At 41.0% G+C, this 13,837-nt stretch overlaps 1 protein-coding gene across 2 annotated transcripts in view; it reads right to left on the bottom strand.

Annotated features, from left to right (window-relative positions):
- The window catches only part of XPO5 (exportin 5), a 42,490-nt gene that overhangs the window by 7,346 nt on the left and 21,307 nt on the right, over nt 1-13,837 (bottom strand). For both annotated transcript variants that reach the window (XM_081045242.1, XM_081045243.1), the window contains 7 exons: nt 12,831-12,872; nt 12,421-12,510; nt 11,511-11,710; nt 10,830-10,929; nt 9,820-10,001; nt 1,987-2,087; nt 144-240 (listed from right to left, as the gene is read on the bottom strand). In XM_081045242.1, the coding sequence (XP_080901368.1) occupies nt 144-240; nt 1,987-2,087; nt 9,820-10,001; nt 10,830-10,929; nt 11,511-11,710; nt 12,421-12,510; nt 12,831-12,872 (812 nt within the window). The remainder of the gene's footprint in view (nt 1-143; nt 241-1,986; nt 2,088-9,819; nt 10,002-10,829; nt 10,930-11,510; nt 11,711-12,420; nt 12,511-12,830; nt 12,873-13,837) is intronic.

Raw genomic sequence — 13,837 nt, 5'->3', positions numbered from 1 at the left:
GCCACTAGGATCATTAGTTCCCTCTCAAACTGTTGCCTCATCTAACCTAGATCTAGATTCTAGATCAAAGGTCCAACCCATGGCCATTCCTCGACAGCGCACGTCTGGGAAGAGAACATGGAGTGGCAGCATTGGTTCCTTACCAGTTTTCATAGAGCGTAGAGAAGAAACGCTGCATTCTTTCCAAGACTGTTTTGTAAACAGGAGAGTCATTCAGTTCCAAGAGAGGCTGAGGTAATCCTACAGAGAAGGACAGGTCAGGCACACGTTGTTCCGCTGTCTAAGGTCTCAACTTGCCAACCCTACAGCAGGCAGATGTGGTTTGGGCGTGCGGGGTGGGAGCGAGGAGTGCTATAAATGCAAAGAAGCTGGCCAAGTCTTCTACCAACTAGAAGTGCTAAGAGCTGCCCTAAAGGTGAGGCTACACTGTCTTAGTAGGAAAAGTTGAAATCTATTTAAGTCCCCAGGACTTCCGACTAGACCTGGGTACTCCCAACTTTTGTGTGGGTTTTTCCAGATGGGACTGGTACCAAAATACATACAGATAACTCAAAATGATCTCTCCATAAAGCACTGGGGATGCCCCCCTCCCTTTTTAAGTTGTAGAGCCTCTTTTTCAAGCAAAATTTTATGTGAAGCCCAAGATGCGTAACAGAACAAAATGAAACCCGCTTACCTCAGTATAATAATTGCCCTAAAAGATCTATACTTCTAATTACAGGCAATTTTACACTTCAAGTCTCGCTCATGGTTGGAAGCTGCCACACAGAACTGGGTGTCCATTCAGGTATGTTTTGGTTGGCCAAGTATGTCTACAGCGGGACTTCTTGGCTTAGTTTGAATAACCGAACGGGGGGAAGAATGGGTGGTGATGCAACATCCACTTTTTGTATGAATGGCAAAACATTTCTTGGGAGCTTTTAAATTTTGTTTTGTTGTTCACTGGTGTCTGCAACGTGGACCTTAAGTGTGGCCCAAAAGAAATGGCCCAGGACCACATAGGCCAAGACAGACAGACATGAGCTCTGGAAAGGTAAACTAACACCCTTCATCACCCTGCTCCCTGGATGGCTTAATCAGAGCCAGGCCCAGGCCGAGGTCATGGCTGGGAATGAAGAGATACAGTGGTGGCAGTGATGGTGAGCCAGCACGAAGCTTCAGAGATGGGCACAACTCTCGATGTCCCCAGCGCTAACTTCCAACCACGGCCTTGCTCCTTGCGTTCCGACCACATGGGTCACCCCTCTCTATTCCCTGGACATACCAAGCTCTTTCCTGCATGCCTCAGCATCTTGGACCTGGCAGTCTGTTAGCGCAGAATGCTCAGCCATCTCCTCTTGCCCCCCACGTAGTTACTAAGCTCCTACTCATCCTTCAAGTGTGCTCTGGGGAGCAATCTTCTGACTGCCCCCCAGATTGGGTGAGGTCTACCGATGAACAGTCACAGCCACTTTCCTTCACAGCATATACCCCAATTTTGATTGCATAGTCATTCACGAATGGGAAAAATGAGTTAATGCAATATTCTAATCCAGGAAACCTGGCTTAGAAACTATTCCTTAAAAACTTTTGATAACATATATAATATTTTATTGATAAAAGCTGTTTAAACTTAATTGGTTTAATATTTTTTTTTCATACATAAAAGACAGGAAAGCACGCTAATATCCTTCAGGTCAAAAAAACCATGGTCTATTTAGAACCTCAAAGCTCTAACACACACCACTGCCTGGAAGGCTTACCACGGGATGGGGAGGGCCCAGGAGGGGAGCCTGCCTCTGAAGGAAGACCCCCTCTGTGTGCTAAGATAACGGGGTAAATGCATTTGTCCCTAAGTCTGTAGGACCTGCACACATACATTTCTGAACAAACAGGTGGTCAGGGTGGTGCCAGGTGGGGAGAAGGAGACACAGGCACAGTGAGGCTGCCTGAGGAGCTCATTAAAGATAAGGTAAACTTCAAGGAACAAAAGGCTAGATTTCTTACCTAAAATAGCAGATTTTTCCGCTTCAAGCATATCCAGAGCCTTTGTGAAAGGCTCTACCATTTTGGCTAGCATTTCTGGTGCATATAAAGTATTGTGGGTTCTAAAAGAAAAAAAGGACGCTATGTGAACTTTTCCTAGCCTGTTGCAGAAGAGGGGTTTTCACCGTGTAATTCAGTGATACTACACTTCCACACAGACAAATGTCCCTGTCAACACTACCCCTGGCGGGGGAGGAAAGACGGTACACACATTTAAATGTCTCCCTGGGACAGAGAACAGACTTGAAGCTATTAAGCAGAGCTGTATAGTACACAACCGAAAAGCAATCAAAATGAGAAGCAAATCCTGAGCTATCTGGACAATATCACAGACTGAAGCTAGAAAGCCAAATTCTTTTAGACCTGCGACAGTGCCGCGGCACTGTGTTCCGACTGCCAGTGAGACGGGATCAAACGTGAGAGCCATTGATTCACAGGCAGGAACACAGCCCATGGTAACAGGCCCCCATGTTACTCATGTCTTGCCTCCATGCCAAGAACATGGACCCCACAATCTCTGACAGGTGTTTCAGCCACCTGGAGGAACACCCACGATCCCCAACATGTGCGTCTGTTCCCCACCAAAGTGACTTACCTGAGCGGTTACTGGCTTTGAATGATTAAGGAGTGACCGTGGCACCGACCTACCTGCCATCCACATTGGTCCCTGCTGCCCACAGCAATGGCACCACCGAACAATGAGAGCCAGAGCGCGTAACTACCTACTTGTCTTTTAAAAATTAATTATAAGACATCTCAAACACAAAGAAAATCACAGACCATAAGAGACACCGTCAAGGTTACATACTGAAGATGCACACTGAACAGATCATTTTTAGACCATGCCTTTCGAAAAAAACTTGCAACGTTTTTAAAATTTAACATGTACACTTATGTTTTTTTACTTTTATCTATTTATTTTTTTATGAAACGTACACTTATTGGTACACTAGTTTAAACTGTCTTTTAGAATGCCACTTAGTAAGGTATTTCCAGTTTATTTCTCCATCTCCCTCCTCTTTTGCTCACACAGAGAGCCCAACGATGAGCTTTTCTGTAGAGGTCTCCTGTGTATGTGTGTGACAGTTTCTCTATGGTGGACATAAACAGGCAGAATTATTGGGTATTGGTCCTTTGCAAGTCATGGGTTACAAATTACCTTCTCCTACTCCGTGGCCTGACTTGTTCACACTGACATTGCAATAGGCTTTACTTTTTATTTTTAAAATTCTGGTAAAATACACATAAAGTTCACCATTTTTTTAAGTGTACAGTTAAGTGGTATTAAATGCACTCACACTGTTGTATAACCATCACCATCATCCATTCCACATCTATTTTCATCTTGTAAAAGAAACTCTATACCTATTAAGCAGTAACTTCCCACTCCCTCTTCCCTGAGCCCCTGGTAACCACCGTTACACTTTATATTTTTATGATTTTGACTATGCTAAGTACCTCATGTAAGGAGGATCATACAGTATGTGAACAAAAAAGGGGCCACCCTGACAAGCCTGACAAGTTCAATAACTGAACGTAGCCACATGGGATATTTTGATCATACAAAAATTTCTAACTCAACAGGTTAGAATAGAAAGTCACGTCCTAAGGCCTATATGAGAGATTACTCTCTACCCTGTCCATTGTTTTTGTGCATCTAGAATAACATACTTAAAACGTCAGAACGATTTCTTTTCCAGACCTCCAAAGAGAAACACCCCAGTAAGGGGCGAGGCAACTCCAACATTCCTCTTTGTTATCTTCTACCCTCATACCTCTATAAACTATGTATGTTAAATGTTAACTATCCTGCACCCACCAATATAAAAGTATGTATTTTTCCATTTTACTTTTCATCCAATATCAGCAATTTCCCCACTTTACTTTCACCCGCCTCTTTAATCTGCCACCAATGGATTTCGTGTAACCTTCCTTATGTTCTCTCCTGTGATTCTAAAGTATAAAGTAAACTGCAATTCCTTGGAGCATTATCTCAGTCCGCTGGCCCCAAAACCTTGGCTTAAATAAACTCTTTAAATCTTTCTTTAGGGTTGGAATTTCTTTTGTCAACAAGTATTTGTTTTTTTGTCATTGGCTTATTTTACTTTGTATAATGTCCTCAAGGTTCATCCATGTTGTAGCATATTGCAGAATTTTCTTCCTTTTAAAGACGAAATACTTATGTATGTATACCATCGTGTACATAGACCACATTTTGCTTATCCATTCATCCATCAATGGATACTTTGGTTAATTCTGTTTTAGCTATTGTGAATACTGCTGCTATGGACATGGGTGTATAAATACCTCTTCGAAACCCTACTTTCAATTCTTTGAGTGTATACCTAAAACTGGAATTGCTGAATAATATGCTAATTTTATTTTTAAGTTTTTGAGGAACCACCATATATTCTGAGGAACCATCTTCCACAATGGCTGTACCATTTTACATTCCCACCAACAGTGCACAGGGATCTAATTTCCCTACATCCTCCCCAATACTTGTTATTTTCTGATTTTTGAGCAATCCTAATGGGTGTGAAGTGATATCCCATTATAGTTTGCATTTCCCTAATGATTCATGATGTTGAGCATGTTTTCATGTGCTTACTGGCATTTCATATATCTTCTGTGGAGAAATGTCTGTTCAAGTCCTTCGCCCATTTTTGAGTCAGGTTGGTTTTTTATTGTTTAGTTTTGGAAGACCTCTTATATGTTCTGAATATTAATCTCATATATGATTTGCAAATATTTCTCCCATTCTGTGGGCTGTCTTTTTACTGACAGTGTCTTTTAATGCCCAAAATCTTTAAAATTTTCATGAAATTGAACTTGCCTATTTTTTGTTACCTGTGCCTTTGGTGTTATAACCAAGAAATCATTGCCAAATCCAATGTGAAGCTTTTGTCCTACGATTTCTTCTAAGAGTTTCATCATTTAAGTCTTACATTAGGTCCTTGATCGACTTTGAGTTAAGTTTTGTATATGGTGTTAGGTAAGGGTCCAACTTCATTCTTTTGCATGTGGGATACTCAGTTTTCCCAGCACCACCGCTTACTGAAATAGGGTTGGCTTTCCCCATTGAATAGTCTTGGCACCCTTGTCAAAAATCATTTGACCATGTAGGTGAGGGCTTACTTCTGGGCTCTTTATTCCACTGGTCTATGTCTGTCTTTATGTCAGTACCAGTTTTTTGATTACTGTAGCTTTGTAGTAAGTTTTGAAATCAGAACGTATGAGTCCTCCAGTTGTTTTCCTTTTTCAAGATTGTTCTGGGTTTTTGGGGTCACTTGAGATTCCATGTGAATTTCAGGATGAGTTTTTCTGTTTCTGCCAGAAACATCATTAGGATTTTGATAGGGGTTGCACTGAACGTGTAGATTGCTTTGAGCAGCATTGACATTTTAACAATATTAACTCTTCTAATCCATGAACATGGGGTATGTTTCCATTTATTTAAGTCTTCTTTAATTTCTTTCAGGAACATTTTGGAGTTTTCAATGTATAAGGCTTTTACCTCCTTGGTTGTTAATTCCTAAGTAGTTTATTTTTTGATGCTATTGCAACTGCAATTGTTTTTGTAATTTACTTTTGAGATTATTTATTGTTAGAATATAGAAATGCAACTGATTTTTGTGTGTTTACTCTGTATTCTGCTACTTTGCTGAATTCAGGTACAGTTGACCTTTGAGCAACATAGGTTTGAATTGTGCAGGTCAACTTGTACACAGACTTTTTTTCAATTGGGATTTCCTATGTCACTTGTGAAGAGTTTTACCTCTTTTCCAGTTTGGATGCCTATATTTCCTTCTCGCCTAACTGCTCCACCTGGGATTTCCAGTACAACACCGCTGGTGTTGAACAGCAGCGGTGAAAGTGAGTGTCCTGGTCTTCTTGTTCCTGATGGTAGGGGGAGAGCTTGCCATCTTTCACCACTGAGTATGATATAAGCTATGGATTTTTCATAAAAATCATTTTCATGTTGAGGAAGTTTGCTTCTAGTCCTAGTAAGCTGAGTGTTTTTATTGTAAGAGGATGTTCGAGTTTGTCAAATGCTTTTCCTGCGTCAATTAAGATGATCACGTGGGTTTTTTTTCCTTTGTTCTATTAATATGGTATAGTACACTGATTTGTTTTCATACGTTGAATGACTTACATCAATGGCATAAATCTTACTTGGTCACGGTGTATAATCCTTTTAACATGCTATTGGACTCAGTTTGCTTGTATTTCTGTGAGGTTGGCTACAACTCTGCCTTAGCCTTCACCTTCTGCTGTGTGGGACCCAAGGATAGGTAACACATGCCATTTACTTTTAAAAACTGCAATATACTATCTTTTTGGTTTCTGAATTAAGTTTTGTTTTGTTTTTTTGAGGGAAGATGTCTGAGACTGTGAAATGATCTCTGATAAAATCAGTTTCCTGAAAAAATTCAATCTTAAGTTTGACAGAGAGCAGATGAACTGTTTTTTATTCTTTAATTATGATTGTGACCCCAAGAGATAAGTTCAAAAAAAAAAAAAAGGGAGGGTTAGTGTATCATATGTCCCTGATGCTACAACAGTCTTGTATTCCTTCTGTTCTCCTCGCCATCTCCTCAAGGACATGGCACCATGGTGGCTGTGCCTCTCACAGGCAGAGGCAGGAGGACTCAGAGCACATACTGCTCTGATACCTCTGACGTAGGCCAGGTGTTCGTAAGCAGGGACATCTACAACCCTTAGTGATAGTACGGCTCCCAAAATATCACCTTTCCCGATACACTTGCACGTTAGAGCTCTGTGCTTCCACATAAGAGCGACTTCTTATTGCTTGGCAAAGAAAAAGACAACCAGGTAATACAAGCTTTAAGTTTTGGACAATCTATACCTATCTGAAATATTCTTGTATCACCAGCTAAGAGTATAGTAACAAGACTTCATACAGAAAAAGATTTCAATAGAACATATAGAAGACATACAGAAACAATGTGAGAGACTTCAAGTTAGCAGAAAAGCTGTTACCATTATAAACAGATATTGATGGTAATGCACCTTTCGAGAACCGGGGAGTTCTACTCTCTACATCCATCCTCTATCCAACCCACTAGGAACAACACTGTCTAATAGAAACAAAATGTAAGCCACATAAGCCATTTACAATTTTCTAGCCAGCCAAACAACGTGAAATAGGTTAATCACATTTTATTTAACCTAATGCATCAAAAATCATTTCAACATGTTATCAACATTAAAAATTACTAATGAGACATTTTATATTTCTTTTCCTTGTAAGTTTTTGAAATCTGGTGTGTATTTTATACTTACAGCTTATCTCAATTCAGACTAGCCACATTTCCGTGCTCAATAGTCAGCCACATGTGGCTAGTGGGCTATCATATTGGACAGTATAGCTCTAACACCTTCTTTGCTTATCAGACTATTTGACAAGTAGTTAAGACTCACAGCTCCAATATACAACTGGTAGAAATATAAGTGGCAAGTTAATTAGTATACCACTTTAGAAAACTACTTGGTTCTATATACACACCTTGTAAACCAGGAATTCTACTCCTACCTGTAGGATTCTACTACCCAACAGGAATTATGTATACACCAAAAGACATTTATAAGAATGTTAACAGCAGTACTGTTTGTAAAAACAAAATGCTGGAAACTACTCACAAGTCCGTCAACACTAAGTAGATGAATAAGTGATGGCATCTTCACACAGTGGAATACCACACAGGCAATGAGAATGAACAAACCACAACCACGTGCAATAACATGGGTGACTCGCACAAACATAACAATGAGCGAGACAAGCCAGACATGAAAGAGTACACACTTCTGACGCCAGTTATTAAAGCTTGAAAAACCAGTCAGAAGAGTGGTTACCCTCAAGGGGCAGGTAATGACTTGAAAAGAGGTGTTGGGTACGGTTGTTTCTCGATCTGAGTGCTGGTTATGCATGTGCCCACTTTGTGAAAATTCACTTACACACACTCTTAATTTGTGCCTTTTATTATGTATACTTGTGCCCTTACGTTATACTTCAAGATAAAATTTACTACAACAAGACAAAACTCTTAATAGCTCCAGCTGTACGCCACTCAGGAATCTAACTTCTCCGTAACTACAGTAAACATTGTTCAAAATACTTTTTGGCTGACTTTAGGGTTTCCCCAAAGCATTGAACTTTTAGAAAAACATCAAGATGACAATCATGCCATGGTTGCAGCCTCCTCACCCAACCAGGAACGACCCGTTTCCAGGTCTGGTCTCTCACCACAGGGACTCTGGCCACAGGCCTACAAAGGCCAGATCCAGGAGTCTGTCTGTTACCATCTGACTTCAGCACTTTCACATTTCTCTAACTAAAGCAGTTTTTGGTTAAAAAAAACCTCAATATGGAAATAATGCTTTCCTTGACTAAATATTGTACTGCCTTCTCAACATGCAAGCTGTACTTCTTTACTGAAATCTCTTTCCTCCTTTTGAAATCGGAACAAAAAATGGCCTGTTTCCAAAAACATGCCCATGACAACTCTTTCAGACACTCCATCCTCCCAACTGGCCAACATTCACTTTACTTCACCTTTGATTCTTAAGTTTATCGTCTAAGGGTGTCTGTTGCCTGCAGAATGTCCCTGAGACGTGAGAAATTTGGTTTGCCCAGTTGAGACTGTAAGTCAGAAATACTATGAGATATAAGAAGCAATCCAATTTTGCTTCGGGCGGTAAAAAAGGAATTCTATCCAAACCCCATGTGTCTGTAGAGAACATCTCTGAATCATCAAACATACATCATGTAACTGTAACAAGCCTAGACTTGTCTAATTTCCACTTGAATATATGAATTAGCTCTTGCGATTTGTAACAGTGATTCTCAACCTTTAATGTGCACAAGAACCACCTTGGGATCTTGTGATATTGCAGATTCTGATGTACTGGTCTGAGGTAGGGCCCCAACTCTGCTATTTCAAACAAGTGACGAGCCTGGTCTGAGGACTCAGCTTTGAGAAGGAAAGAACTGGGAAAGGGAGGTGGGAGCACATATCACGCCTTCCTTTGGCACAACAGCCACTGGATGTTTGGTCCATTTGATATTAAGAGTCATCACTGAGAAATACAGATTAGCTCATGGGAGTACCACCCAGAGAATCACCGCTACAGAGAGCAATTGTCATGCTCCCAATGAACAACTCCTTCATTTTATTTATTTAGACCAAATAAAACTTAAAAGTAAAAAGTAGGGATGAAGTATAAAGAACAGAGAGGTGGCTCAAAATGAGCAAAGCCATTTTAAGATTAGCCCTACACGTTCACTTGGAATGTAAGACTCACACAAGTGAGAGCTCATGCTACCGCGTTTCCCCGAAAATAAGGCCTCGCCAGGCCATCGGCTCTAATGCAGCTATTGGAGCAAAACTTAATATAAGACCGGGTCTTATTTTAAAATTATATAAGATCCGGTCTATAATATAATCAATATAATATACTATAATATAATAAAATATAATAAAATATAATATAATATAATTCGATACGATACGATATGATACAATACAATACTGGGTCTCATATTAATTTTTGCTCCAAAAGACCCATTAGAGCTGATCGTCTGGCTAGGTCTTATTTTCGGGGAAACATGGTGTTTTTTAAAAGAGACCCTCCCCCCCATCCAGAAAGAAACAAGACCTAGTGCTTCATTTACCACCACCATGATCTGAAGAAATACAAACAGATGCAGCTCTTGCAATTCTTAAGGTAGAAAACAATAAACAACAGAGAAAAAACATTATTCCGACTCACCTTATAAGGGCAAGCAAATTGTCAAGAAGTTTCAGAATCTGCTCTGTGCAGGGGTTACGGAAGACTGGATTTCCAGTGGGAGTATAACCCACCACAAATCCCCCAGCTTTGGCCTCTTCGAGGTCGGTGGGCCAGCAAGTTCGTTTCACAACACCCAGAATGCTATATACACAAAAGCTCATCTACGGAAACACATGTAAGGTAACATAAAAGGGAAAGAAAGAAGTGCTATTAGATATAAGGTTATGGCAAAAGTGATACAGAGGCTAGAGAGAAGGAAAAGACCCCCGGCCCCACCTGTCCCTTCCTTTAAGGTCAAGTTCAAGAGGGGTCCTTTCATTGTCATCTTAAAGTACAGTGAATGGTACGTTCTAGAAGCTTCCTTTCACGAGGATGTCTTTCCAGAGGCTGCAGTGAGCATTGCAGGACCCCAGTTAGAAGGTGGCTTGGACATGCTTCAAAAAAAAGTATTTAGACTGACAACATTTTATCTTGATTTTGAGTTGACCTGACACTCTCTGGCTTAGGCCTTGGCAGCTTTTGCCCTCATCCGCACTCACATTACTCTCAACAAACCTCCTACTTGCCAGGTTAATTAATATGACATTTGCCATAATGGAGCCAGGAATAATGCTTATTTGAACAGCAAAGAACTGAAAAATCTCAGGTTTGCAAGTTAGGCCATCTTTCAGGACTTTTTACATGCCAGAGAGCAATGGCAGGGAGGACTCACCCTGTGGACCAAGTTCTGACCTACTTCCTCATTATACCTGCCGTCTTCAGAGCTATTTACAGATCCTTAAAGCCAAAATAATGACTTCATAGAAAAGACCATCTGCTCTGCTGTGGGAACTAACTCAAGAATTCAATACTAAAGAAGAAAAGAAAGGAGAAGCTTAGGGAAGTGAAGATTCCTAGATTTGTCACCCGTATAGAAAAACATAAATGACAACACCCAACTCCTACTGGTGGCCAATTCGACTTCCCAGTCCCAGGAGAGGCTTACTCACTCGTGCACGATTTAAGCCACAGGGATCCTCCAGGCCTGAGTCACAGCTTTTCCGATCTGCACCCACGTAGGCAATAAATGCATCGACATCTGACAGCACTCTGAAGGTTGGGGGGAAAGACAAGTTATGCCGCAATTTAAGCAAGGGCAATTTCTTTCACAAGAGCTAATAAGCTATGACTGTTTGGCCCCAAAGAGCAGTTGTTACAGTGTGAGGAGTTTAATCACATTAATTGTCAGCTTTCATTTGAAAGCTTAAACTTCTCTTCCCATGTCTAAATGTTATTAGCAACACTTTATGAATCAGAAAGGATATAGTCTGAGGAGGCTGCGTGGGCACAGACGAGTGTCTGTGTGGGGCTTATTATGTGTGGCCCCTATTGGCTGTTCTCATTTCTCCACATGTGCCGGTGCTACAACACAGACACCGCAGATCTCACTCTGTGGCCTCCCAACCCGTATGATCCATTTTTACTCATTTCTTCATCCTCCCTATACCTCTGTTCAGCAAGGGGTTATTTTCAGCAGTTAGAGTACAAGACTGCTTCGAGGGACCTTCAGATATCACACTGATCATGCGAGTATGCCTCGGTATCTTGACATCCCGACCCTGGGCATAGCTCTTGAAATGGAATGGGGTGCCCAAGTGCAGTGCCAGTCAGTGGCAAAGGATCTCCTCTACCTGTGCATGTCTTCAGAAAGCCAGATGCTGGCCACTGGTGCCATCAGCTCCTCCAGGAACAGCTTCTGACGCTCATAGTTCTTGAATTGGTTGCTAATGAGAACCAGCGCTTCCATGAGGGCACACTTCTCCATTTGTGTCAGGAGTAGCTCATTGGAGAGGAGTTGCTTCACATGGTTATAAAGCATGTCAAAATTGGGCTGCAGATCAATAGGAAAGAAAAATAGAGGTGGCAAAGTCTAATTTTCAGAGAGAGGTGGTCACTCACGGAAGGTGGAAAGAGGACCCAGGCATCCCAGGAAGGTCTGGCCTATAAGACTGTCTTTAGTAATGCAGGTATAATGTTCCTTTGCTTGGACAAGCAAAGCAATTTAGGCAGAAGGTGGCTCCTGGCTTGAGTGTTTAGATAACTGCACTTTCCCCTACTACAACTATGAAAACAATTGGTCTTTTCTCTACATCAACTTTTACAGTACCTTCACAAAGATCAGTGTGTTTACATGTGTACACACACACACCGCTCTGTGTTCACAGAAGAAATTTCTGGTTAATTTATAATCTGGAGTAGTGCTAAATTTCTTCTAGAAACCCTCCAAAAAATATCGGGGTTCACATTTGGCTTCTCTTGAGATTGGGCACATCATCTGGCAATAATAGTTAAGAACATCACATAGCAAAGCAGCGTACACTGACGGGGAAAACATGGCCATCCATACGGAAGAGAACTATTCATTTTGGGAACACTTTGCATTTTTAACTTCATTACTAAGTAGGAGAGGAAGAAGACACCAATTTAAGAATGCTTACCCTTAGCAAAGCTACAGCTCCTAGTTTTCTCTTTACATGAGGTACGAATAGGGCTGCATTGACAGAGAAACGTAACCAAACTTGACAGGTCTCAGTGGCTTACCAGTACAAGCTGGGGGTAGTCACGACATATCTTGATGATGGAGGAACAAGCATGTCTCCTCACATTCCTCACTGCCCGGGTTCTGGGGGCCTGGGAAGAGATATTGAACAAACTTGGAGCCACTTTTAATATAATTTACAGATGCTGTACAGAATCATGTAAATACCTCTTTCAGAGACAAATTAACAATCAATTTTCATAACTGTGGGAACACGATGGAGTGACATTTATAGTCACCACGAATCCACATGTTTACTGTTTGCCCTAGAGTATCTCCAGTATAAAACAGCTTATCATATGACCATCCCCTGCCTTTACTAACCCCTTCTACTTAAAAAAAATGTAGACATTAGGCATTCATACTTTTGCTCTCAGAAGTTAGAATTTATTGGTTGAATTAATGGTCTTACCTTACTTTCTTCGACAGTTTCAAAAGTGACAGATGAAAACAGCTAAGGGGAAGGAAAAAAAGGTGACTCATCAGTCCCAAATGCATAGTTATTTTAAACAGTAGTTATAAAGTTTCCAACAAAATCCCAAAAGTGTTACAGTGTGGTAACAAAAGGGCTTTCAATTGGCATTATTACAAAGTTTCAGATGTTTCCTTTCTCAGATAACTACAAGAGGCCCGAGAGTCACAATTTTACCACTAAACATTGTATAAAGATAAGGGTTACAGAATCCTAGCACCATCTATGCCATCACGCAAAGACTCAGCTATGGTAACGCCTCTTCCTTCTCTTTCTATTAAAAGTTAGTGATCTACCCTCCCTGGTTCCATTGCGTAAGGTCCCATTTACTCTTTAACCCAACACAATATGAGTGCTGCCCTTGTCACTATGATGGAATAACATTCTAACAAAGGTCTAATTGAGAAACCCAGTGGACATTCTCCAGTTCTTAGAGAATTTCTGTTGCCACAAATGAATCCACCTTTTTGAAGTTCTACTGGCCTTTGTCACACAACATTTTCCCCATTTCTTTGGCTATCTCTTTTTTCTTCTTTGGGGCTTCTCATTCTTTCCCTTCACCCCCAGTGGTGGTGATCGCCAGGCTTCCCTGCTTGAGGCACACGTCTAAATCTACAAACATACTCTCTTTTCTAGGGCTTCACCTCTACGCGTGGCACTTCTATGATGCTGCTGCCTTAATTTTACTTTGTAATTTTCTAGAGTCTAGACCTTTAAACCTCCAATAGCCAATGAGGTGTCTCCACTAGTTGTTGTACGTGTACTTTAAACATAGTCTTTACTCCCTTCTGTTCCTTACTTCTAATCCCCCTCCCGGACCCAGCGTTCTCACTCAGGTGGTGCTCCACTACTCACATAGCACCTAAGTAGAAAACCTGAAAACTGCATACTGACCTTTCCTCCGACCAGTACCCTCTCAATCTGACAGCACACTCTGATTCCCTCCC

The sequence above is a fragment of the Rhinolophus hipposideros genome (assembly GCF_964194185.1).
Source record: "Rhinolophus hipposideros genome assembly, chromosome: 3".
Classification (NCBI taxonomy): domain Eukaryota; kingdom Metazoa; phylum Chordata; class Mammalia; order Chiroptera; family Rhinolophidae; genus Rhinolophus; species Rhinolophus hipposideros.
Note: the sequence above shows the minus strand (reverse complement) of the source record. Positions and strands in the feature narration are given on the sequence as shown.